This window comes from Amphibalanus amphitrite, unplaced genomic scaffold (assembly GCF_019059575.1).
Source record: "Amphibalanus amphitrite isolate SeventyFive unplaced genomic scaffold, NRLGWU_Aamphi_draft 000303F_arrow, whole genome shotgun sequence".
NCBI lineage: Eukaryota > Metazoa > Arthropoda > Thecostraca > Balanomorpha > Balanidae > Amphibalanus > Amphibalanus amphitrite.
Window position 1 is genome coordinate 269,659 of NW_024881798.1, and position 26,003 is coordinate 295,661.

General features: G+C 49.5%; 3 protein-coding genes across 4 annotated transcripts; 1 reads left to right on the forward strand and 2 right to left on the reverse strand.

Annotated features, from left to right (window-relative positions):
• The first annotated feature begins 418 nt into the window (after nucleotides 1-418).
• LOC122387952 (5-hydroxyisourate hydrolase-like) lies at nucleotides 419-2,897 on the forward strand. Of its 2 annotated transcripts, none has more exons than XM_043378658.1 (4): nucleotides 419-711; nucleotides 1,076-1,206; nucleotides 2,077-2,212; nucleotides 2,581-2,897. In XM_043378658.1, exons 2-4 carry the CDS (start codon nucleotides 1,088-1,090, stop codon nucleotides 2,668-2,670), a joined length of 345 nt encoding a protein of 114 aa, XP_043234593.1. In that variant the 5' UTR covers nucleotides 419-711; nucleotides 1,076-1,087; the 3' UTR covers nucleotides 2,671-2,897. The 2 variants fall into 2 exon arrangements, with proteins under 2 accessions (XP_043234593.1, XP_043234594.1); XM_043378659.1 differs by having other exon boundaries at nucleotides 438-711; nucleotides 1,022-1,206.
• On the reverse strand, nucleotides 2,894-15,117 carry LOC122387951 (ubiquitin carboxyl-terminal hydrolase 35-like). The gene is made up of 12 exons (XM_043378657.1): nucleotides 14,986-15,117; nucleotides 13,518-13,729; nucleotides 13,063-13,308; nucleotides 12,593-12,789; nucleotides 12,318-12,415; nucleotides 11,835-12,002; nucleotides 11,469-11,570; nucleotides 7,548-7,709; nucleotides 5,927-6,144; nucleotides 5,498-5,683; nucleotides 4,161-5,368; nucleotides 2,894-3,880 (listed from the first exon to the last, which is right to left on the reverse strand). The coding sequence occupies exons 2-12, from the start codon at nucleotides 13,727-13,729 to the stop codon at nucleotides 3,186-3,188; spliced, it is 3,492 nt and encodes a 1,163-aa protein (XP_043234592.1). The 5' UTR covers nucleotides 14,986-15,117; the 3' UTR covers nucleotides 2,894-3,185.
• A 609-nt stretch (nucleotides 15,118-15,726) lies between these two features.
• Nucleotides 15,727-23,592, reverse strand: LOC122387953. The gene is made up of 10 exons (XM_043378661.1): nucleotides 23,388-23,592; nucleotides 22,672-22,752; nucleotides 22,158-22,304; nucleotides 21,492-21,613; nucleotides 20,486-20,758; nucleotides 19,464-19,813; nucleotides 19,160-19,338; nucleotides 18,389-18,645; nucleotides 17,537-17,695; nucleotides 15,727-16,914 (listed from the first exon to the last, which is right to left on the reverse strand). The coding sequence occupies exons 1-9, from the start codon at nucleotides 23,484-23,486 to the stop codon at nucleotides 17,542-17,544; spliced, it is 1,662 nt and encodes a 553-aa protein (XP_043234596.1). The 5' UTR covers nucleotides 23,487-23,592; the 3' UTR covers nucleotides 15,727-16,914; nucleotides 17,537-17,541.
• Nucleotides 23,593-26,003: the final 2,411 nt, after the last annotated feature.

Sequence of the window (26,003 nt, forward strand, 5' to 3'; positions counted from 1 at the left end):
ATCGGCTGCCCAATACACATTACACATGGCTGCATGGTCGTCTACTGGCTGCCGCCGACCGGACTTGACGGTAAAATAAACAGTACACACATACAAGAGTTAGAAAGGGTCAGAAGATAAACGTCTAACGAGGTTACAATGCGGAGGTTTCAAAAGAACAACAAAGCCCGAAACTGAAGCAAAAAAAAATGAAATTCGAGGCAAATTTGGTTCGCGCTAACCGTTTCAAAAGGAAACCTAGCATGCTCTAACAGATAAATATTAAATGCTATTAAAAAAACTACAGCTTGACCATATGCAGGCAACACCCGGGTCATAACAAAAATTATTGAATGCAAATCCAAACGAATGTTGCAGATTTTATTCACATTTAGTGGCGCGTGGTCGTCTCATGCGCACGCCATGACGCCACAACACCAACACATGGACCGTGCCGGCTCTGGTCGCGGGTGCAGGAGGCCTGGCCCCGTGGGGCGTCTGTTTGCGTTACGGCTCGCGTGTCTGGCCGTACCCCGATCCCTCCCTCCCCCCACCGGCTGTGGGCCGGACCAGTCTGCCGTCACCCTCCCTGTGCTGTGGTGCCCGCCCGGTGTCAGCGGCGGTGGCCGGAGAAAGTGGAACAGGCTGGTCCGCTGTTCGTCTCAGTGCAGACCGTAGACTACGGGTCGTATACGGAGGAAATCTCTACTCCCAGGGAACAACGCGTCGAAGGTCAGTGCCGAGTTGCTCATTACCTACAGCTCCTAGTGAGGGCATGTGATGTAGAGCAGCTTCCATTGCCGATGAGCACACCTTGGCTTCTACATATAGTTTTCTTATGCTCTTAAAGGTGTCCTCAATGATGGATGATCAGCGGGGTCTTAATTTGCCTGCAATGCCGTGTTTACATTTTGTTCTTCCAACTATCGTAAGGTAGGAATGATCAGTTTTACCATTCTTTTTTAATTAGTTACATCATGTTATTATACTAACATGCCGTTCCCCAGCTTCCTTCAGTAACATTCATGGTTTTTTTTTTCAGACCAGGCGTTATCTACCGTGCACTGACTGTCCTGAGCACTGCGTCACATTACAGACTGTTGAGGTCATGTCTGGGGGCCCTCTGACGTCACACGTGCTGGACACGTCCAGCGGCAGACCGGCACGGGGACTGGCTCTGACTCTCTTCAGGAAACAAGACGACGACTGGGTGATTATCAAAGCCAGGTGAGGTGGTATTGGGCAACAAATGGGTGTTTAGAGGGGCGAGTAGAGTAGGGACTCGGCAAATATAGAAATACCTAAATCTTGAATGCATAGGCGGCGGAACGGGGAGGGCGCCGCCCACCGGGGCACCGTGCCCCCTTTGATTTTGGCATTTTAATTTTTAACATTAGCCCTATGGGCGTTGCATGGACAGAATGGGACCAAAAGTCGGCAGTGCCCCCCTTAATTGAAGATGTTCCGCCGCTACTGCCTGAATGTTCTATTTAATTTAGGATGACTTTGCTCATGGGAAAATCAGTTGCGAAGCAATGGTAATCGGTAGTTATAGTTACACACATCAATGTTTTCTTTTTTTAATCCAAAACCGAAAACTTTAGGTATATTCCGTGTAATTGATCCACAAAAAGTTGTTAAGGTATAGGTACCAGAAGAGTTATATTGAGTTTTCGGAAAACCGAAGAACCCTTGAGATGACCTTCAATTTATTTTGGACTTTACAACAGATACTGTCACCATATTATTCCTGAGTGAAACAGACGGCTCATTATAATTTATGCTGAATAGTTAAAACACCTTATCAATATCAAAGGACTTTCAGATACTTTGTCAATCTTATGCAACGTGTCGCTTTATGATACGAAACTATTTTTAATTAAAAACAAAGCCGGTAGTTTTCGATATCCTCGGGTGCGTTTGGGCAGTGCTACAGGGAGGTAGGCTGCCCGGAGTACACGCATGCATTGCGGTGCAGTCTACCTACTCGCCGCTGTATAAGCGGGATTGGGATGTAGCTGAAAACTGACGGCGGGGCGAACTTCACGGCTTCTAACCACAGCGAGTGAAACCAACAGTGCCCGCTGTTGCCGACAGTGAGACCAACAGCGACGGTCGCTGTTCGGGCTTCCTGGACCGGGAACAGTTCACTGCCGACACTTACAAGCTGCGGTTCGACACGGAGGAATATTTTCGCCGAGCCGGGGGCACCACCTTCTATCCATACGTGGAGGTGAGGTTATTTACAACCTTCCTGCCATCGCTTCCGATACCAGATCCGTTCACTCAATCTCATGAGATTTGGAAAGGATCCTTACACGTCACCGTACGGCGTACACTTACTATAGAATGAAGCTCTGGTTGCATTTGTTTTCATACATTTCTTAGGGACTGTTAAAAGCGACTGGTGAACCGATTCCCAATCCATGTTTCTCATCCAATTCTTCATAAACCAGTGCGCTTGTTTAGCAGTTCTCTGATGTCCGCCTTTTGACTATAAACGGGCAGGCATTGCGTGTAGATCACGAAGCTGTTCTATGTAACCAATAGCCATGCCACCCGGCACACACAGCCTCCATTGACATGCCCCGTCTCGGACAGATTGTGTTCCAGGTGGTCCGGCCGGGAGAGCACTACCACGTGCCGCTCATCCTCTCCCCATACGGCTACAGCACCTACCGGGGCAGCTGAGCCACGTGACCGCCGGAACAACCCACTTTCCAACCACAATCAAGCTGTCACTGAGTCACGTGACTGTCACGCTGTGAGACTTATGTAAGCACGGAATTATATCAGTTCAGTGCATTATAAGACGTAAAGGAAAATGCAGTCAGGCTTTAAAAGCGCTGCATATCGTCAATTTATGAACGGGGTAGTGTGCTTGCGATGTTCTACAACGACAAATACAAACTGATCACATAAGTCGTTGTATATTGCCACATTATGAAGAGAATATGTCGCTCAATGTGGCAGCCCACAGAAATGGGCAGCATGAACTATACAGTATAAATACTCACACAACATTAGATAACACGGGCTCGAATATCACAGCACAGGTTAACTCATCTCTGAACAGCCCGGCTCTGCTCGGCCCCGGCCGCCCGAACATCGGAGACCAGTCGGGGAGCCGGGGAGACACCCACAGCGCCCCAACATAGGGAGAGAAGCAGTACCACCCCACCGGTGACGGTCCGGCCGCCAGTCAGTCAGCAGACGAACCCCGGGCCCGGGTGGCCGCTATCGCCGCCACAGCCGGCGCCCGGCGGCGGCCGTCCGTTGTGCACCAGCGGCAGCGCGCCGACCGGCCGGCCCCGCCGCTCCTGTCGGTACACGGCGTTGTCGCGGTCCACGGCGGCCCGCAGCGGCCCGGGCAGCGCGGCCATCGCCGGCGGCGGACAGTCGTCAGCAGGACTCGACTCTGCCAGTCGGTAGAGGAGTGTGTAGGCCGCATCTGTGGAGCGTTTCGGTCGGCCCAGCGCGGCGGCCGCCGTCACCGGCACCGCCGAGCTGTCGTCCAGCCGCCACCAGTCGTCATCCCCCAGCCCGCCGCCGCCGTCACAGCTGCCGGCTCCGGACGCGCGACAGAACGAGAAGTAGTGGCCGGCGTCCAGCGAGTGACCGGCGTGCACAATGACCGCGTACAGCCGGTACTGCGCCGGCGGCCGGTCGGCCAGCGGCACCTCCAGTCGTTCGGTGAGGCCCACCGGCGCCAACACCTTGCGCCGGGCACCGGTGCACCGATCGAAAACAAACCTTACCAGGGAGACGACCAGGTGAGGTGGCGGCGCCAGCAGACGCAGCTGCCGCTCGGCGTCCCGCAGGCCGGCGCACCTGACGCAGTGGTACTGGTTGTCGCCGCACAGCCTCTCCGGAGCCAGGTAGTCCCGGAGCAGGTCAGACACTGCAGGGGCAGGACACGAGAGTTAATCAGAGACGGCCGGCGGGTGGGAGAGTAACACGAGTGGAATGATGGATGTAGGGTCATTTAGGAGTCAGTGCCAAATTATGCTACCCACCAATAAGCTCAACAGATTATGTATGGTAAAAAACATTCTTGAAACATCTTACTATTACAATGCCTCGCCCAGAATACTCAAGAACAGCAATGTCAATTGAAGATGCCGTTGGAGGCAATACTAAGAAAATAAGCTGTGACGATATAAGACAGTTACAATACTCACCGGTCAGATCGACTTCGGGCTCGCTGTCTGGTGTCTCTTCCTGGACCGGAGCCGGTTCCGGACCGTATACGGGAGCCGGCTCCGGTGCGAACACGGGAGCCGGCTCCGGACCGAGCACGGGAGCCGGCTCCGGACCGAGCTTAGGAAGCGGGCGGTATACGGGAGCAGGCTCCGCGGGTGCCGGCTCCGGATCACACGGTGTTGATTGTGATGAACCAGCCATTACTGCTTGTTCCTGATCCCGCCGCCGCTCTACATTTGAGCCACTTGAGGTAGCATTGTTCGCTTCGAGCGGACGAGCGTCGCTGCCGGCACCGGAAGCCTGGTCAGAGTCCGACTCCTGTCCCTCCAGCCGGTCGGACGCGGATTGAGGCGGCTCATCGCCCTGTCCCGGCGGCTCCTGGGCCTCCATCGGCTCAAAGTCTGACTGCATCCCCTCCTCTCCCGTCGCCGCTAGTTCAGCAGTCTCCGTCTCTGCTGCCGTCTCTCCCTCTCCAGCCGCCGCTGACTCTCCTGCCTCTCCGGCCGCCGCTGCCTCCCCGACCGTTCCACCCTTACCGCAGTCCGGCGGAGGGTCCCGCCAGCCCTCCGGCCGTGGCTGAGGACCGATCGCAGCGGTGGTATCAGCTCCGCCGGCTCCGGCCGCCGCCACCGTGGCTGAGCGCGTCAGCACCTCCGGCAGCGCCAGGTGCACGTCCGTCACGGCGTCCACGTGGCGCGACACGCCGCCGCACGTGAGACACGTGTACGTGGTCTCGGCGCGCCCCGTCAGCAGTCGGCGCACCAGACCAGCCGCCGCCTCCTCGGAGCTCGCGTCACCCGTGCCGCCATCAGCGCCCGCAGCGGATCCCTCCTGACCGTCAGGCTCAGACCTCTGCGGGCAGCTACTGTCAGCAGTCTCAGAGGGCACGTTCCCTGCAGTTCTCTCTGCACCATCGCCACCGCTGTCAGGCTCGGCCATCACTACATCGTCACTAACCAGGTCTGACAGCGGTACCAGCGGCGGTCCGCCGGCGGCCGGAGCCGTGTCGCAGGAGCGGTGCCGGCGCCGGGGCCGCGGTCGGTCCCCCGCGCCCGAGCCCGGGACACTGGAGTCATCCCTGGCGTGGGCGGCGGCGGGAGCCGGTGGCACCGGTGCTGGGACAGAGACGGTAGCGGCGGGAGGCGCCGGAGTCCGCTCCTCCTCATGCATGGCGTCTAGGAGATACCTGGGGGGACACGACATACACCAAAGCTCAGAAACCAAGACAGGAATGTTAAATGTCAATGCACAAAAGTGTTCAATCCTAAGCAACAGAAATTGATCCCACTCACAACAAATCACCTTTCCTACTGACCTGAGAAACTCGGAGCAGTCGTGCTGTCGGCCGCGCTCGAACCACGGCGGCAGAGCCACTCTCTGAAACTCGGCCGGACTGTAGGCAGGCCGCTCGGAGAAGGCGAGGAAGGCGAACACCCGCTGCAGGGCGGCCAGGTGGGGGCGCGAGGGAGAGAGCCGCGCCGCCAGCACCTCACTACGGAACCTGGACACGCGGTGGGGGCATATTAGACATACAGTGACGACGCAGCCGCGCTTCCATTTCGACACTAATTACACAAAGATGAATGTGTCAGACACCGAAGAGCAATTGACAAGGAATCGTATAAATTCATGTCTGGACACCCGCGTCTATCTTAGCACTAGCCATCACCACAAATGCAAGACCCTATCCTGCGCATCCCACCACCCCTACTCTCTCCCCTTCTCCCACCCTCTCCCCACTCACTGGTCCGAGTGAAAGAGGGCCTGCAGCACGGCGTTCATATAGCATGTGTTTCCGAGGTTGATGAGACCGCGGCGGCGCTGGCCTGGCGCGCCGGCCGGCTCTGTCGGCGCCGAGAGGGGGGCCTCGCCGATGGTCGGTTCAGAGCCCTGGGAAGGCTCCGTCCAGGCGGACGAAACGAGCAGACTGGCCATCACAGACGGCGGCGGCGGCGACCGGCCCTGAGGGGGACGGCGATACGCTGTCAGATACAGCGAGCTCTAGCAGGCAGTGATTAAAGGTAGTGTGCCACCTTCCAATGATTTCCCATTTTATTTTTCCTAGGATAAGAAGCTTCTGTTTTTACCTAATCTCGCAAAAAATCAAAAATGGGCCTAAAATAGTGCTTTTTTCGCCTAAAAGTTTATCGGTTTTTCGATATGTATAACAACTGTAGTGGGCTGACCTGCAAACAGGCGTCGGCAACAATTGCGAATGCGGCGCACATGTGACAGTAAGCAAAGGTCATTATAGTTACGACGTACGGGAATGAGTTATCAGCTGTCTAATCGTAGACAACACAATGTCGAATTTAAACTGTAAGCCTGTATTGGTATTGTTCTTTAATTTGGCTGTCGAAAATTAATTTATGGTTTGAAATATTATTTTATGTAAAGTAATTGATATGAAACAGCCGTCTCTTAAAGTTATGACCCCATCTCACCACATGAAAGTGGCAGAAATGACAATGATCAGCTGACGCATTTTTCTTGGCCGAAGTCAGAGCGCGCGGCCCGACGCACCACCACCGCACCACAAAGTATGAGCAGAAGCCGCGCCCAAAGCCAGGGCCCCGGTAACGTGAGGCAGCCGAGTCGGGGCAGCGTGCGCTGACCCAAGCCGGGGCCGCGGCTTTCGGCGCGGTCTACCGCATCCCCGGGCAGCCCGGGCTATCACATGACACCGGGAGGACGCGCGGCCCCGGCTTGGGTCAGCGCACGCTGCCCCGACTCGGCTACCTCACGTTACCGGGGCCCTGGCTTTGGGCGCGGTCTACCGCACCACCTAACAGGCGTGTTCGAAACCGCAGGAGATGATGATGAACGGGTTTATCGAAACTTGATTGGATGAGCCTATCGGTAATAGCGATTTCAGTGTGTGCATTTATTGTTCATAGTGGTGTGAAATGTGGTTGGGGTACGACCGACAACCCGTCGGGGCGAATTTCGCACTGGGGTACTCAAACTTTGAAGAATTTAAGACGTTTCCATGAGTTTTGAAGGTATGGATAAGTTCTAAAAATCCGGTTCTCCTTATCTGGGCCATTAACTCCATACGGTCCAGGAAAGCTGGCACACTACCTTTAAACGGGGAAGTCATTGTAAGACGCGGAATCTCACTATGACGAAAAATGAGGAAAAACTGATGTCTAGAGACATAATCATCCAAAGTCGAGACAAAATATCTCTGCATCTGAATTCGCAATCGTTCGCTTCATCAGACATTCGCTTCGGGTTTATGGCACAGGCGGTTCTTCTGGGCTAGTTATAAGCTACAATGAGGCATATCACTGCTACAACTCTCGCATACTGTATATTAACAGCTACCATAGCCATCACTTTCATCGCCATCGTCACCGGCTCACCTGCAGGGCGCGGACTATGGCCGAGTAGCGCTGCACGCAGCTCGGGTGGAGCCGCATCAGTGTCTGTACTAGGTCAGCCACTTGGCAGAAGTCAGCGCTGTCGGAGCGGCCGGCCGCCTCCTGTCGCAGCTGGTCCAGCAGATCGGGCACCCGGGGCAAAACCTGGAGCGGGCGCGCAGGGGAAGGGGTCATTAGAATAAGGTGAGCGAGAATCCCGTGAGCCAGACATGAGGGTTCCTGATGCAGAGGCAGGAACGTCCCAGAGCCTAGAAGGCGCCCCAGAAGCAGTGGCGGCGGAAGCAGGGGGGCAAGGGGGGCAGCTGCACCCTAAAGCTATGGAAAGGGGCGCCTCGAAAATCTGTAGAGGAGGCAGGAAGTTAAGAGGTGCGGCAGCCATAAAGCTGAGCAGTGCGACACCGCAACTGATAAAGGCACTTGTGACACGAAGAGGGTGGCAATGACGTGGGAAAAGTATATTTTGATATGCTGAAGAGTGGAGGGCATCCTTATCTGAAACAAAGGCAGATGCTGCCGACCCTGTCGAATATAATCTTGCCAGGCAATAAAGGCTAGGAGGGCGCAGCCACTCGAGAAGCGCGCCATGCGGAAGAGGGGCGCCTGCATGCGAAAGAGGGGCGCCTGTGTGTGGGACGAAAAAGAAACATTTATGGAGACGTCTTTGAAGGCGATAGCCTCCGAACGCCAACACGAACATGTGAGGGCTTATAGCGTTGCAGGCTCCATGCGACAAAAAGGGGCGCCTGATGGCCGATATGCGAGAGGAAATTAGTTTGTGTAACATTTATCGGGGGCGGTTTGCCGCTTACAACATATGAATGTTAAGGGAGGTCCGAGATTGGGGCCTGTAAAATTGCACTGTCCGTATGGGCGGTTACACCCCTAGTGCTAGGGCGTATTTTGCGTTTTTTTTTTTTTTTTTACTGGGGAGATGATTATGACCAGGAATAGCACTCTGCAAACTTCTATGGGCGCCTGTATAGGGGCGAAACTGATTTTCCAGTGCAGGGACGGCCATCGGCATTGTGGGGCGGCATTCATTCCACTGGGGCGTCTGCCAGTGTTGAAGGGCGGTATTCATTTCAATGGGGCGCCGGTTGGTGTTGATGGGCGACATGTATCACCTGGGCCCAGTTTCACCAAGCTCTGTTTGGGGTAGTTTCGGCGAAACTACCCCAAACCAGTTTCACCAAATGGGGTAGGTTCTGATTGGCCACTTCCAAACTACCCCATGGAGTAGTTCTTATTTTACCCCAAATTTGCCATGCAAACAGATGCTCACGGTCAGTGAGCAACTGAACAAGCCAATCAATCAGCTGATTATCGTCGGTTCTACCCCAAATATCCGACCAAAATTACGGCAGACATTCGTGGGGTAATCTGTGAATATGATACCGATTGTGAGCAAGAATTGACAGTAAAATAGTAATAAGAACATAATTTATTGAAGTCCAATCACCTATCACGTTTGAGTACGCATTATTCATAGCATACCTACTTCAAATTTCATCCAAGTATTTTACTGCATGTAGCCTGCGCCACCATGCTTGTGATCTACAACACCAAAAGAAGCATTATACATAGATGTCGCCCATAGCTGAATGCCAGGAATTTTACTTTTTTAACTATTAAAGGTTTTCTTCAACAGTGACCTTGAATACCGGATGAGGAAGCCTTGAACCTATAAACAATAAAAATGCACATTATTCACGGTGGTTACATGCTGCGTCTTGTTGAAATGATCCAAGTACTTGTGTGATCTATTCAAATTATCATTTGAGCCTATATATGACCTTGATTTGAGGCATCTATGTATTACGGTCAATGTGCAAATATCCAGCAAATATCAAGACGCTAACAACTGAAATCAATATAAAATGCCGTACCTAAATCAGCAAGAGGATGTGTCGTGCATACCTAGGTAATTCTCATTAGAAATAAAAAGCATATGGTGCACGAAATTCGTAAGAAGCAGTTGTTAAAAATACCAGGCCAAGTGGATTCGATACTTTCCATATCTTTTTTTTTTGTCGCTGTTGTGCATATCTCAATTAAAGGGACTATCCCACCTTTAACATGGGGTTTGAGTTGAGATAGCCAAGTTTGCGGCGAGGTTCAGAAACCACTATCTATCTAGGTTGCAACCCCCGCGGCCTCTTGGTGTTGAAGAAATTCGTTCCCTTCATTTGAAAATGGGCCTTGTGCAAGGCCCTATCTTCAACATGGAGCGACCGTTAGTGTGACGTCACCTCGTTTAGTCATTCTGATTTAAATGGGTTTGTTCGTCGAAAAATCGCTTAAAACTTGGTCTGAACTTTGTTGTGGTGCCTACAGACTTACAGAGTAAAAAGAATCAGCTTTATGACAGTAATGTGGCCTGGGGAAGGAGGTAATTTTGGGCTGTGACGTCACATATTTGAAAGTTTGTGTTTGGAATATGGGAAGCCTAAGATGTTTAATGAAAAATAAATGCCAGAACCGTGTTCCTGGTCATCCAATCTATAAAGTCGGGCACAATTTAACTGGTTTTAACAACATTTTAGAAGGTGGGATAGTCCCTTTAAGTTGCGTTATGTGCCGTGCATCTGTAATGTATGTATTTTGTAATGCACATTAGAAATAAAAAGCATCTGGTGCAAAAGATTCGTAGTCGTCAAAAGTCGTCAAAAATACCAAGCAAGGTGTATTCGATACTAAAACATGCACTAATTTACTAAAACATTCTAATTATAAAACACTAAACATCTAATCTAATTTAACATCTAATCTAATTTTAAATATCTAATCTAAACATCTAATCTAAGCATCTAATTTACTAAAACACTAATTAATATTAAAATATTCGATACTATTCGATATTGAAACTAGATAAATAGATATTCGATAATGTAACCTATCCATCAAGATTCGCGGTTGTGCATTGCATTCCTTTCTCAATAAAGTTGTGAATCTTGGAAACTGAGGTGCCATGGTGCCATCGTTACCAAGGTGATTGGTAGACAAATACAAGAAGCCAAATCGAATGTGTTCTTCATTTCACGCCGTCGTGAAATGAAATTCTCGACCAATCAAAACGTTCCGTTGTTTTGCTGATGCTGCTTGCTTAGCAAACATTCACAATGAGATGCCGAAACTACCCCATGGGGGTAGTTTGAGCTGGTGAAACTGGATTCTATCCCATGGGGTAGAATGGAAATCTACCCCATGCCGAAATTACCCCACTTGGTGAAACTGGGCCGCGCCTATCGGAGATTGGGTCGGCTTAGTGAATGACATTGAGCCAGGATGTCCGTTCCGAAGGGCTGACGTGATACTGATGACACCACTGAATGCAATAGTGCAGTGCAGCCCAGGCGGCATGCTGCTTACCGGCCTGCAATTCTCTGTCACCGAGTTAGTGTTATGGATTCGGCGCCTTATTCACTAGTCCACACGAAGGTATTGGAACCGTGGAACTCTTTTCGATATGCCTTATTCGGAGAATCTTATGATATGGTGATGAGGATGTTTCTAAACGAACATTATGAAGGTTACATTTACGCTATGGAATGTAGGTACCTAACTATTTCTCGTTACATAAAAACTGTAATTCTGAACGTGTTAACAACAGGTACAACACATTGCCAAACGTCTCTTCACTGTTTGTGTTAATACAACCGTGTATATGGTAAGGGGCGCCCAGCGGGAAGGGGCGCTTCAATATCGTTTGCACCCCTATCCTAGAATACCTTCCGCCGCCCCTGCCCAGAAGCGACCCCACATTTTTCAAATTAGGTACACAAGATAAAAGAACACAGACCGAGATTGAAGTTTGAATAACTGAGCATTAATTTTTGTATCAAAACATATTTTGTGTCGACGAATCACTGTGGAACGGCAGGTCCTCTTATTTTTGGGACATACCTTGAAGAAGGCGGCCGGCGATCGCTGGAATCCGAGCAGCAGCAGCGAGACAACGGGAAACACCGAGCGGCGGCCGGCCGGCAGCGTGAGACCCTGGAACAACTGAGCAGCACAGCACAGCAAAGCACAGTCAGATTATAGAATAGTTAGCTGCTGAACAATACATACAGCACGGCATGACTAACAAGGCGGACAGTATTCAGAACCTTAGCTGGTAGCCAAGTCCGCCATACCAGGTCAGAACCTGAAGCAGCCCCACTTCACAGTACCAGTCTTTAGTGTTTACCCTGTTCATTATCAATTGATACACCGCACCTACTGAGCACGTGACCAGCCAGTACCCTCCATACTACAACCACTCCATACCTTATCAATTCTGGCCAGCACCAGCCGGTCGAGGTCGGCCGTGTGTCCGCCTCCGGCCGCCTCCCGTACCAGGGCGGCCACCCAGACAGCGAGCCGCGTGGCGCGCGGCCACACCAGCAGCCAGTCACACAGCACGCCGATACCGGCGCACGTCGTCTCCGCGCCGCCCTGGCACACAGGGAGAGACAGGGAGCTGTCAGCTGCTGATGTAGGCAGGAAATAATATGCGCCTTTTCAGATGAGTGTGGAATGGTTCAGACAAGCCGATGACTGCGCCCACATCGCAAAATCACGCAGAACACCACTCGTAACTGATGAAAGAAGCTCACATGCAAGTTGCGAACAATATACAATATCAAATATCATCAAAACAAACAAGATTGTTTATCGAACTTTATAGAGGTAATGTACTCCTGAGCATCAGTTATCAAACAACAATAGTTCCCGTGAATCAGCGACTAAATGCGGTGATAAGCGGCTCACCGATTTGAGACTGTTCAGTTGAGAGCAGGCGGGGGTGACCAACTTCACGGGCACCGCCTGCAGCACCACGCTGAGAGCCGGACACACCGAACCGCCGCCTGGTGGCAGAAACGACAAACAACAGTCGGTCACTCAGCAGGACACGTTTGGGAGGGAATGAATATAAAAAGCCATCCAGACTAAAAGCATACAATTTCATGCGATGTGCGAGTGAGCCAACATCATCTGCAGCTCTGGAATGTACGTACGATGTCCCTATGGCTCCCACCACTAACCTGATCCGGTCATGACCTCGTAGAGCGTATCCATAGCTCTGACCACCGTTTGTGTGCTACTAAACAGCTCCTGAAACAACAGTCCGAGCTGCTCCATCTGCGACACGAACAGGCTGATCTGGCCACTCTGATCTGGCATCCGGAGCGGGGCCATGGCCCGGATCAGACCCTGGCTGAGGGTGACGGCGTCCTCAAACCTGGCGAAGGTGGCACATATAAAATGGGTTAAGCTATTTTCAAAAATGCCCAACACTATACGGTCGTAGGAGGCAATGGTAAAATATGATATGTGCCTGCACCGATAAAAAATTATAAACAGTTGTACTGATATAGCTGAAGCGTCATCGGTCGTAAGTCGTCGAAATAAAAAAGCAAACGGATAGCTGCAGCTGATCTACACTGATCACATGATCTCACTGGTCAGTGGTTCAGAGTAAGTGGCCAGAGATCGCTGGTCGCTGGTCACCCACCTGGGCCGGCAGGCGGGCCGGTCGATCATCAGCCCGGCCAGCGCCGCCAGTGTGTCGGCCGTGTGGCCCGGGTGGGCCGCATGGCGGGACAGCCGGCGGCGCGCGGTGGCCACCAGGGACGGCTGCCGCTCCATCAGCCAGGCCAGCAGGGCCGTGCCGGCGGGCGCCGACAGCGGCACCGGGCCGTCCAGCAGTGGCTCCAGCACCACGGCCACGGCGGCCTGCTCCAGCACCGCGGCGTGGTGGCTGACCGGGGGACGGCAGAGGTGAGTCAGCGGAGCATAACTACAGTCGGCGTCTCAGATCACATCAGAACCAATCACTATCATTCCGGAAATAGTTATAATGTCATAAGGAAAGCGAGCCAATAACTTCCCACAATGCTGGGCGTTGTTTATTACGTTAGAAGGCATCCAGTAGTTACATCTGCAGCCTGCTTTCTCCAATTCACTCACCGTCCCCATTCTCTGACGACCAGCGCGCCGGTCTCCGCCAGTGCATCGGTAGGAGCCGACTGTATAATGGCCACGCCGGCCGCCAGGATGCGGCGACACTCGTCCTCCGGCACAGGCAGGTGGGCAGACTTGGCCACGAGGGTGCGAGTCAGGGCCGTCTTCAGCGCTGCCTCGTAGTCTGACCGGTGTACGCCCAGCAGTACGGTATCCATCTGAGGTAGGTAAGCAGTGCACTGCGTCAGAAGTTCTCAATTGCCTTATCTCTACTGCTAAATCATATAATCGAAATTGAAACAGAAATAAGAATGGAATGTTTAGGCACCATTACAGCCTGATTCGGTCTCAACTTCAACTTCAACTACCGATAACTTCCCCATCCTCAAAACCATAAATTAGGCATGAATTTTGCATAGGGCTTTCAATTACATTGAAGGGGTAGGCATGCTAATGCACTACTTTTATCATACGTGGCGGGGAGTGGAGCACTGCTAGTGATCTATCTCACAAACCCTGTTCACGCATGAGCATGCTCTGTCACATCCGGGGGCACAGGTACCTAATCAATTATGTGTGATATCACTCTTTCCTCGCTTCTCATTGGTCAATAGCCTATTGCATCGAGCACGTTACACATGCGATGATGCGTGAGCGTGCTAGCTAGCCCGGCCATCTATTAGGACTCAATACCCACTCATAACCCGTCCCCAGATTAAGGAAGGTAAGCATGCTTTGCAGCATGCTTAGTCTGCTTACATGCTTAGTCAGCATGTCTTGGGTGATTGCAATTTGAGAATCAGGCAAGTTCAAGGGAATAGTTCACTTTCACAAAATTAATTTTTTGGAATGAATTTATGGTTTGTTATGCTTAAAATGATCAGCAAGGAAAATATATGCGATACTTCAGTTTTTTACATTGAGGTAGCACAATTTTGATGATGCTTCACTGTTTTTCCTTGGTCAATTACATAAAAAACAGCTTCAAAACACTTTGATTCGCAACATTTACCAACATATAATAAAGAAACCACCCTACCGTCAGCACGCTAGGTCAACTGCCAGGACGCAAAATGGCGACGCTGCTTTGCCTCTGATGCGCCAGATATGTAACCTTGTTTTATATATTATTTTCTATATTTTAATATAGACAGAACTCTTTAGTTTAAAAAGAGGAAAATGACCCCTGCAAGGCACACATTCCTCAGCAAGTCACTTTTTAGGGAAGAGAAATAGAATATCTTTGTCTTGGGTGATTGTTGGGCAGTAAAAGCTCTTTGTGCTTGTCTCAGCTCAAGCTATATAACTGCTATTACAGTTCAAAACCCCATGTTAAAAGTGAGCTTTTTCCTTAAAATGGTACCCATTCAGAGAAAAATTAAGCATTATTCATGAAAAACACGATTAAATCAAAATGAAATGGTACCTAGTTCCCACTTTCCCAAGAAACAACATTTATCAGACAAATCCTTACATCACTTCCACAACTGTCTATATAGGGCCTTGCCACAACTGAAACTGTAGGTTATCCGGCCTCCAACCTATCAAAGAACTCCGAATTTGCCCTTCGTCGCTACCGGCTTTGTGTCTAACACAAAAACGATATAAGAATAATTATTTTCAACAATGACACCGGTCCGGAACGCGTATTTTGAATTCACCATAGGGCTCAGCCACTCCTAGCGGAAAATTCTGTGGAATTCTCCCCCTGGCGACAAATGTGGGGAAATGAGCATAAATGTGTAAGTCCCTAGAAACTAATTCGTCCCAAGAAGTCCTCCACTACATTAGTGATGCAAGTTTGACTGGGGTATATTAGAGATGCAAATTACATGAAAAGATGTTATATTTTATGTTAAGATTGAGAAACCGTGCTTATAGTGGAAGGTATGTTAATGATGCAAACATATTAGCGAACTGGGAGTGGTCACTGGTCACCTGCTAATTTTGCGTCATTCCGCTAACGCTAGTTGAGCCAGTTATTGCTTGAAGCGTCATAACTTCGGTATAACTATACATCATTATTTGTTGGCTATTAACTGAGATCTGATTTCTTTATCTTTTAAAGAAGACTTAATATAAGAGAGATGGTAGCATCGTCTTGGTGTCATATCTGATCAAAGCGGCCATCCTCCAATGTCCCAACTTACCCCGCGGCGGGGGGTCAGTTGGGCCAGGGCCTAAGGCAAGTTGGTACACTAGGAAAAACAGTTTATCTAAACACATTTTTATTCATGTTTCACATGAACAATCATCGCTAATCCATGCGGGCATTAACGACAAAACACAAACGTTTGCAGTACTCCTGCGGCAAACAAAAAGGCACACACAACGACACTAGAAGAGAATATTTTCACAGCAAGAAAATCACTTTTGGTACCTGAAACACATTTGTAGCGATTATTAACAGCACTTACCTCAGCACGCGCCGACACCACGTTGACAAACAGACGGCGTTACTGTGCATGTACAAAATAAGTTTGAACGCCAACTGTCGAGAAGTATTGGAAATATCCCTTCCGTCCCAACTTACCCCCCCCCCCCCCCTGGCACCAACTTGCCCCGGTCACCCCCACTTCACCTCTACCACTCAGCGCCCCAGGGGGCGGTTCTGGTCAACACAGGTGGCCAGGCTGTGGGGCGCCGCCGACCGCCTGGCGGAGGCTGCCACGTAGCCGTGCTCCCCGGTGCGCGCGGAGCGGCACGGCCGTCCAGCGGGCCAGCGAGCGCGACCCCGCACGTTGGTGCTGGTGCGACGGGCAGTGCTGGTCGGCTGGACCGGAATCTGGGTGGCGTTCCGCCGGCAGCCCTGCGCACCCCCAAACTGGTGCAGAGCGGACTGGCGGCCAGCAGTGGGCAGCTGGCCCCACCTCTGCTGGAAGGCAGCGGCAGCCCTCTCCCAGGTGTCGTCCTGGACGACTGCCTCGCACATGAAGGCTGCCCACTCCTGGATGAACGCCACGGTTTGGCGTGTCCGGTCATCTGAGCGTCGCTGCTCAGCTCCACTGACAGCCGCCGCCGCAGCGGCGGGGTCCTCGAAGTCCATTGCGTCGTCGTCGTACTCCTCGGGACCAGGCGACGGCTGGGGCTGCGCGACTCCGGGGGCGCTGGCGGGCGTGGGGCCAGGAGGTGACGAGGTGGACGGCTCGGCGACCAGAGGGTCGAACCAGTTGCCTGGCAGCTGCTGGCTGGTCCCCATGGCGATGTCCATCAAGGCCCTCCGCGTCTCCTTTGTCGCCGTCGCCTCCGGCACAGCGCCAGTCTGCTGCCGCACGGCTCGGAGGTGTTTGCAGCCGCCAGTCCGCCGGTTCATCCTGCAGGTGCAGGCGCCGACGTTCAGGTCCACCAGGTAGGTGATGCCGACCGACGTCAGCGACTTCACCTGATAGGTGAACTCCGTCACCTGTGGGAGGGGCAACACATAAAATCCTGTAAAATTCGTATGTACAGTCTGTCTTAAAAGTACCGCGCAAAGTGACGGTGGATCCATCAAGCCTTACTGAAGAAAGGCCTGCTTTACTTTGAAAGTCACCGAACCAATTGACCTGGGGAATGGACGAGAATATCAATTGCTTTGATGACTCAAATTGAGCAGGCCCTTCCTCGGTCAGGCTTGATGGATCCACCGTTGCTTTTTCGCGGACTTTTAAGACAGACTGTACAACATAAACTGACGGACGGTTACTTGTACGAAAATCCGAACCTGTTCATTCGCCCCAGTACTGTCAGCTTGGCCTTTTAAAACAGACCCCCAAAGGGAAAAAAGAAGAAACAAGAAAAAAAAAACGCGAAACGAGTCACGAGATGTGGCACACAGCGCCAACACCACGCGGCCCTACAGTGGCACAGCGGTACAGTGACAGACTCTTGTGTGTGAATGCACAGCCATTTGGTTTATTGGTGCTTAGGGGCGCGCCGATTGCATTGGTCACTTTGCACAGCCATGTGGCAGTACGGGTGGGACCAGCATTGGAAAACGAGCTGTCTTATGTGACCTTAATCAGTTCTCGTGTCATGCAAAATACCTGCGTCACAGTGCCCGTTTCTTGGCTGGTGCCGCCGCGGACCGGCGCAGTGCCGCCCGCTGCCGGCCGTTGGTCACGTCGCACGCCCTCCTGGCGTAGTGCTTGCTGAGCTGGACCGTGGCGGAATCAAACAGCTGCAGCAGGTTGAACGCCCGAGTCCTGGAAAAACAGCGCGTGTCAAGCGAATATTTCAACAATTTCTTTGCAGCTATAATTAACGGTAGACTGCCAGCGTATGGACACAATAAGGCTTTCAGAAGAGCAACCAAAAGCACAACTAACAATTTCACAACCTACCCGAAATGCGAAAGTTTGTTTTTCTTCCACATGTAGGGTTAACAGAAATGTAAAACCGTGATATTCACAAGTTAATCCGTGTTAATCCATGAAAGTCACAAGTTAGTAATTAACGTCTTTGACGAAGGGATGTATGGTCCAATTCCGTTTCGGGGGCTTCAGGCTCTGAACTTTGGCAGACACTGGGGAGAATTGCACAGTCCTAGGGATTTTGATGGTGTTTTCGAGAACATTTTACCGGCTCACTCTCAGCCCTCCGACCTATATTGAAAGGAAAAACTACTCCCCTGCTTTGGCTTTTTTCCAATTATTTGTCTTTATTAATTGGAATTTGTCTGTAACTGCAACTTTGACATTTCTTCAACATTTGCCACTTTTGGGCAACCTTACAACTTGAAATATTTTAAAATAGTAATGAATCTATTGCAATACCTCCGGTCACCGAAACAGTTTTACAATCAACTTTAGTTAAAAGACAGGTTTGTCTATGAACGCCAGGTTAACTGTTTTATTTATTGAACCGCAATTAGGTGAAACATATGAATAAAGACTGACCTGTAGAGGACGGAGTCTTTGAGGACTCTGAAGGCGGACTCCACGATGTTGTTCGTGTTGTGTCCCCGGGTGGGGACATCCGTGCGGAGGCACAGCGCCCACTCTTGACGGCGGGCAGCGAAACCCTGCAGGTACTGGTCCAGCAGTGGGTAGCGCTCGCCCCACTCGGTAGCCACCAGCTCCATCGTCGTCGCTATCTCCGCCTCATTGTTGGCGTACACGAGCTGCTTGGCTAGTGCCATGATAGCCTGCCTGTGCTGGAAGAAAATGCACAATTTAACTGGTATCCGAGTGTGGGAGGCGGGAGGGGTGAAGGGTGCAGGGTGAAGGTAAATGTAAATATACGGGGTGTTTGAGATGAAATTAATCAAACTCATTTACGTTCTTTTACAGCCTTTAGACCAGTATCACTGCATGTCTATTCCTGACTGCCAGCCTATGTCTGTCTATGCCTGACTGCCTGCCTCTGCCTGCCTCTGCCCAGCTGTCTGCCTGCCTCTCTCTCTCTCTCTCTCTCTCTCTCTCTCTCTCTCTCTCTCTCTCTCTCTCTCTCTCTCTCTCTCTCTCTCTCTCTCTCTCTCTCTCTCTCTCTCTCTCTCTCTCTCTCTCTCTCTCTCTCTCCCTCCCTCTCTCTATGTCTCTGTCTCTTTCTGTGCCTCCCTCTCTCCCTCTCCCTCTCTCTCTCTCTCTCTCGCTCTCTCTCTGTGTTTCTCAAAAAGGGGTAATTAGACAAAAATGAACGGAAATTCATTCCCAGTAGAAACTACTCACTTGCTTGTCGATGCCATGTTTGCCGTTGTGAAGCCATCGCCAGACGGCCTGCAGCACGTGAAACGTGCACAGCAGGAGCCGCGCCTCAGGCCACACCGCCGACAGCGCGTTCCGCTCGGCCTGACAGTCGTCCGTCATGAAGCACAGAGGGCCGCGCCTTCCACGCCCGCCAAAGGCGCCTGTCAAAGAAGCATTCTCGGTCAAACACGATATTGGATTTTATACACCAATGCACAACTGACTGGACAATTCAGAGTTTAGCCGCCAGATATGGGAATTCATGGCAAATGTAGGTATATCGTACCGTCTGGTAAAATCCCGACGAGCAGCCGGAAGGCTTTGTCCACCACGGCCTCGGTCTCCGAGGTGGAGACGATGACACCGAGAGGCAGACCACCGGCCGGGCTCCAGCACATCAGCAGGAAGACGCGCTGGCCGTGCCGGTTCATCCCTCCTGAGGCGTCGACGAAGACCACCTCTCCCGCGTCGGGGAGCGTGTGGACGCGCTCCATCAGCGGCGTCACCGCCGCGATCACCGTCTCGCCGTCCTCGACTGAGACCGCCGTGCGGACGTCCTTCATGTGGCGGATGAGGTCCATGGTCTCCTCCTGGGTCGAGGCTGGGTAACGCTCCCGACAGTGCTTGTAGTACAGGCTGAAAACACATTGCATTGTCAATTGACTTCCAGCTGCAAGTGGTGGTCAGTTTCATTTTGTGATAAAATACCGATTGCATAACAGTGTACTTATGGTTAAGCTTCAGCTGTCCCACTTGTTCCTGATTCGTCCCAATCAAAATATAGCTTACCCCTCAGCGCATTGAATTACACAAATCCAAGGTGAAAATAATGTTAACCTGCGCTGGGCCGGAAGGGGGGCGTCTAGACGCCATTCCCCTTCAGGTTTTTCACGAATAGCAGGAAAACGGAAATGACCCTGACACATAGGCGTACGTAATATGATTATCGATAGCTTTTACTAAACCAGAGTGCATTTATCGCAGCGTAAAATGTTGCGAGTTTTTAGCACAACACAATTCATAGATAACAGTAGAACTGGATGTGACACGAAAACAGGCAGATTGCAATAGGGGACCCAAAAATTGTCAATGGCCAGATCAGTCTCGGATCGCAACCACATATCCCAGACATGCGGCCTTCTTTTCTGAGTAGCCCTATCATCTCTGCTCCGTGTAACGATCAATTGCATCTCATATATGAGAATCATGTGTAACTTTATAGGGAAAGTCTAATTATTTCAGATACTGTCCCTACAGACTTGCTAACTTGTGGCAGTGTGGCTTTGCATCAAGCTGTTAAAAACTTACTAGTAGACGGCCATCCTATCTGGGACAATGGCTCGGTCTGCGGCCACCGACGGGTAGGCGCTCCCATGCTTCTCCTGAAGCTGTAGTTTCAGGGTCTCCAGCGCCGTGGAGGGCGAGTGGTGGTGCTGGAACAGCTCCATCAGCCGGGCCTTCGTCAGCTCAGAGACGCGTCGATGTCTCAGAGCGGCAGCGTTGTCCACGGCGTGGTTGTGGGGCTTCTTGTTACATGTCACCCGTAGCTCGTAAGCCGCGCATGGGTCTGTAGACCTATTCCTGGAAAGGGAGGATTCGTCAACAAATATAAAAAACACGAGACGATGGTGTTATTCAGAAGAAATTCCGCTCCTTCCACGCACTTTTATAAGGTACCAGCAAGAAACCTTTTGAGGCAAGGAACGAGCGAGGTGAAATGTTTCGGATTATCACCGTTTTTAGTTTTCTGAGCCAAGATTGGCACAACTAAGAAAGATAGCGACTTGAAATCTTTTCGGCAGCGAACTCCTTCATCAAATATGTAGTTTTTTTTTTTTCAATTGCGGTTGATCGTTTGATCAACTAAGGCGTTTGTAAAAAGCAGGGCTGCGGAGTCGGAGTCGGAGTCGGTCGGAGTCAACAGTTTTGGTCGGAGTCGGAGTCGATCTTTTTTCTTGGCCAGAGTCGATAAGATTTTACCGACTCCGGCCATGTAGTCCGAAAATCGCCTTTCATCAAGTGAAATTGTTGTCTGGTGAAAGCAAAATGGCAATTATCCCGATGATCCAAAGTGGTCAGACAACAAAATCGACCTACGATTTTGATCAGCCTTTTCTTTTCTCCCGAAGTTCACGTCTCTGCACTGGTTCGGTGAACCAAAGGGCCAAATAAATGCTTTCCAGAACTAATAGGTCGGAGTCGGAGTCAGAGTCGATTTTGTGAGGCCGGAGTCGGAGTCGGAGTTGGCTAAAGCTGGGTCGACTCCGCAGCCCTGGTAAAAGGTGCCAATGACAAAAGACGGTGAGAAACTTGCCGTTTTGGAATGTTGGCGACAGTCACTTTCAGGCGCAGGGGGCACCCGGTGTCCTTGGCGGATTGGTTTTTCCTCGGACGACTCGGCTTTTCTGGGACGTCGTGGTGACAACGAAGCCTGGCCTGAAAAAAAATTGACAACATTAACAAAAGTGATGAAATCAATTGCCACTCATTAGTCCGTCATTTAAATGAGGATGAAAGTTTCTCGATTTAAAAACGTTACCTTTTTAACTGACCCTGATCATGGTGTTTCATTAACCCGCACCTTCCTGCGATATAAAAGAGTCAAAGTTACTGGGTGCAGTGGCGCACCCAGGGAGGAGTCAGGGGGACAAAGGGGTCAGCTGACCCTCCCGAAATCTAGCGGGCCCGCTGGTAGGTGCCCGTCCAGTCCTCCGAGACACCCGGTATGACGGCTGGATGACTGGTCCTCAGTACGCGGCATCAAGCTGGGGATTCATGCAGCGAGCCCAGGCCGCCGGGCCCTCTGTCAGTAGACCCCGACAGGCTTTCATACGGCGGGTCTTTGCTGAACCCTCAGGAGGCTCTGCACCAGCAGAATTTTCCATTGGCGGGCACAGGTCGAGTGCTCGGGCAAAAGTACCCCCCTGCCGAGCTTTACACGGCGAGCCCAAACTGGTATTTCATAAACTAAAGCTCTCACCCAGTACACCACCCTTTGGCCATTCGACATGGAGTCGTACGTCGTCAGGGGGATGTTGGCGGCCTCTTGGTACAGCTGAATCCACTGCAGGGCCGATTCCTTTGACGCCGGACATCGGTAGGCCACAGTGGTGCCCTCCATCAACTCCTGAAACGAAATAATGCAAGGTCTCACTGGGGTATTCTTGTCTGGGACCAATGCACGATCGTATTACCGTAATAGTCAGCTATAATGCAGATGACAAATACTTAGTGACAAGACGCGTTATATTCAAATACAGATCACCGCACACACCACTCATACCAATAATATTGTCATTCACAATTGATAAAACTTTGTTACCGAAGCCTGTGGGGAAAGTTGATAGTTCCATTTTAAAAATGGAAGTTTTCATTTATAAAATGATTGCAACATGGCTCAAACCAATTACATATAATATGTGTTACTGCAAATTGAAATTGCCATCATCAGCAATTGCTATTGCTTTAAGCAAATTGCTATATTTGATGCTCACCGGTTCCAGGTCAGGAATCATATCAAGCTTCTCGCACAAGATGTACTTGGCATCAGCCTTCCAGATTACTTGGAAGTGATCCTGTTGGAAGAAGGAATGTTCCATAAAGTTGGTGGCGGACTTGTACCTATTCAATATTTAATATCAATATAGTAACAATGGTTACACGACTCATAATCTTCACTTACAGCATTTTTTTTAAATTATGTAAAGATTATAATTCTGCTGGTGATACCTATAGCCATGTGGGTAAATGTCAAGTTTAAGTCCTAAGCAGATTTCATGGATAATTTTTTTTCATATTCTTACATTATTTGGCCGATACACATGGAGGTCCCCGCTTCAAAATTAGTTAATTTTGAATTTAGTGTTTCCGACCATTATTTGACATCCTGAATCCAAAAATGATACTTATATGTCTCGTAACTAAAAGAAAAACATAATCAAACCTGAACTAACCTTACCTTTTCACCTATAACCTACCAATCTACTACCTACAAACCTACAATGCAACCTAAAACTTACAACCTAACGTAACCTAAAACATAATTTTTTTGCTGTTACAGATTTGTATCAACAGCGTCACAGTTATAGTTAGGACCTAAAGTTGACATATACCTGTATTTCTTGCGCCCTAACCCACAACAACAGCAACAACAACTGTATTTCTTGCAAAGAACATGCACCTAAAATGGAAATACTTATTAATCACCAACCTTTTCCAGCATCTTGAAGCATATATAGGCCTCCGCAATAAACGAGCAAACATGAGACACGAAAAAGGCGCTTTGGATTAAAAGGCGCGCCAGTGGCATCGGAAGAGCTGCCAGATCGGCTGAAATCCCTAGCGCGATTTCGCTTTTTTCCAAGGTGCCTAGAATTCCTCTAGGAATGGCTGAGCCCTATGGTGAATTCAAAATACGCGTCCGGAACTCGGGCCATAATCACATTTGCCCTGTTCTAAATTGACAGCTTGAGAAAAATTAGCTAGCAGTCGCCTAGCAACTAGAAATATCTTTGCCATTTTATAGGTTGTTGCTAGGCAACCAGCGAAACAATCCTCACAAGCCTTTCAATCAGCTGAGCTTAGAACAGTTTTCATCGCAAGTCATTGGATCCACTGCGTCGCCGCATATTTACGTCTGGACAACGAGTTGCGGGGAAAAGTGCTGCTTTTGTTGCAGTTTTAGGAGCCGGTATTTAGGCTGGATTTTGGGGTTACTTTTTCGTTCCGATTCATGTATTTCATAGTGTTTGGCTTTTGAATATTTTAGTTCTTTCAGATAAATATTAATCACCTTACAACTTTTGTAAAAACGTTTCATTTTTTATAAGCCGACATTCAGAGTCCTAAAAATACATCAGCACTACAATCATTGTAAACAAACAAATGGAGCGCACCACTTGGCTCTGTTCCAAGGCGCTTTTTAAGTTTATCTGGTTGTTTCCGTACTCTTGTACGTCGTTTTGTTGGATGTTTTGAATCCTTTAAGATTGACTTATATCATATTTAAAAAGCATGTGATTGAAAACAATCCGAAGTATCCAGGAAGCTGACAGAGGTCCTGACTCCTGAACAATATCAATATCAAGTTGAACTTGAAGTTATGAAATTTTGGTTGATAAACACAAGTTGATCGGGCTCATATATCAGCAAGAAAAAGTAAAATTAAAAGAACTTATTGGCCGAAAACAAGCTATGATATTGCAGATCTTGGAGCAATACTGAAGAGCGCGCTGAGCAGGATCATGCTGATGCCAGAAAATGTTGTCTGATGAGCGCATATTGATGTATTGGATTGGTATGAATATTGAATGATAACTTACAACAGCAAGATAAATTAGTGCTAACTATCAAGTTAAAAATCTAGAATGAATGGACTTTGGCAGCTTTACTATGCTTAGATGCTATGCAGATTGTAATATGTGCATCAGGTACTCAGTGTCTGGCAAATGAAACATGCGGTCATTCCATTGCTACTGGAGGAGAAAGCTTGGATCACTAAATCCACTTTATGTTGATTTTTAAGTTAATCATTACTGTATTTCTTGAAAAAAGGATTGTTATAAAATTGTCAATGTGACAATCCATGCAACGATGTGATCATATAATGTGTTCATAGTCCTTCGTGATATGTGATTGTTGGTCCAATATACAATGGCAAAGCTCTCAGTTTCAGCGTTTCTGCCTGTGGCTGGCCAGCAGTGACTCAGAGCTTAGAAGTATTAGTTTTCTTCACAGGGCTGGGATAAAAAGTACTGAGGGTAATCTTCCACCAAGGAACTCTACTTTGACATGGTATGAGATGTAGGCACAAGTAGGTAGGTGCTTAGTTCCTATAGTCAGCAGTTGTGTAGGTTTAGTCGGGTTAGCTTAGATTAGGATATGTTAGTTTTTTAGGTTGCCAAGTGTCCATAAAAATGTGACCTGAGCAATGAGCATACCTGAATAACCTGACAGCTGACCTAACCTCAATCATCACACATATTTGCAGCCTGGCCAAGACCTGCATAGCAGTAGCAGCCAGTTATAGGTAGGTACTCACCCTAACTCAATCTTACCTGCTAAGTGCTAACCTTCAACTTGCCAATAGTTAGCTCACCTTGCCAAGCTGCATCCAGGGAAACAGTCAACTGAGGAACTGGCTCATTGGGTGGCTGGTGTGAGTCTGTGCATTTAAAGTGTTTCTTCTCTGAAGCTGCTCTGCATGCTGCTGTATGTCATGTTAGATGCTCAGAAAATGTGGGAAATGATTACTAAGCTACTTTAGTGCTTTGTTAATGCTCGAGACATGAACAAGTACAGATCCTGCAACGTACAGCTATGAGTTAGGTGCTAGGTGAGTATGTTATGTGAATGTGCTGTTCCCTGTTTGACCATAGTAAGTATACAAACAAGCACAGGGTCACAGTTATATTCAATCTCCACATAAACATACAACAAAAACGGCCATATAGCCTCACTCCGAACACACCACAAAGAACTTAAGCCTTTGCAAGCACAAAAATGCTTTGATTTACAGGACAGGTACACAATATATCCTCTGTCCTTGGGGATCTTGCTGCCAAGTGGAGGTACGATGACTGAACTTCAGGATTGATCAACCTTTTCTTCTTAGCCACTGCTTATAGAGAAAGACCAAATGCTTGTTTGTAAACTGCCTTTAAAATTTAATGATCTACCTTCAATTCAGACATGAAGGCACAAATAAAATAGTTCCCTCTCCTTTTGGAATACACAAAGCAAAATATTTAAAAACTTCTAGTGGATGGACAAAAGCAATTAGCATAGCTTCCCCTCAAGTCAATTTCTGACACTGATGAATTACACT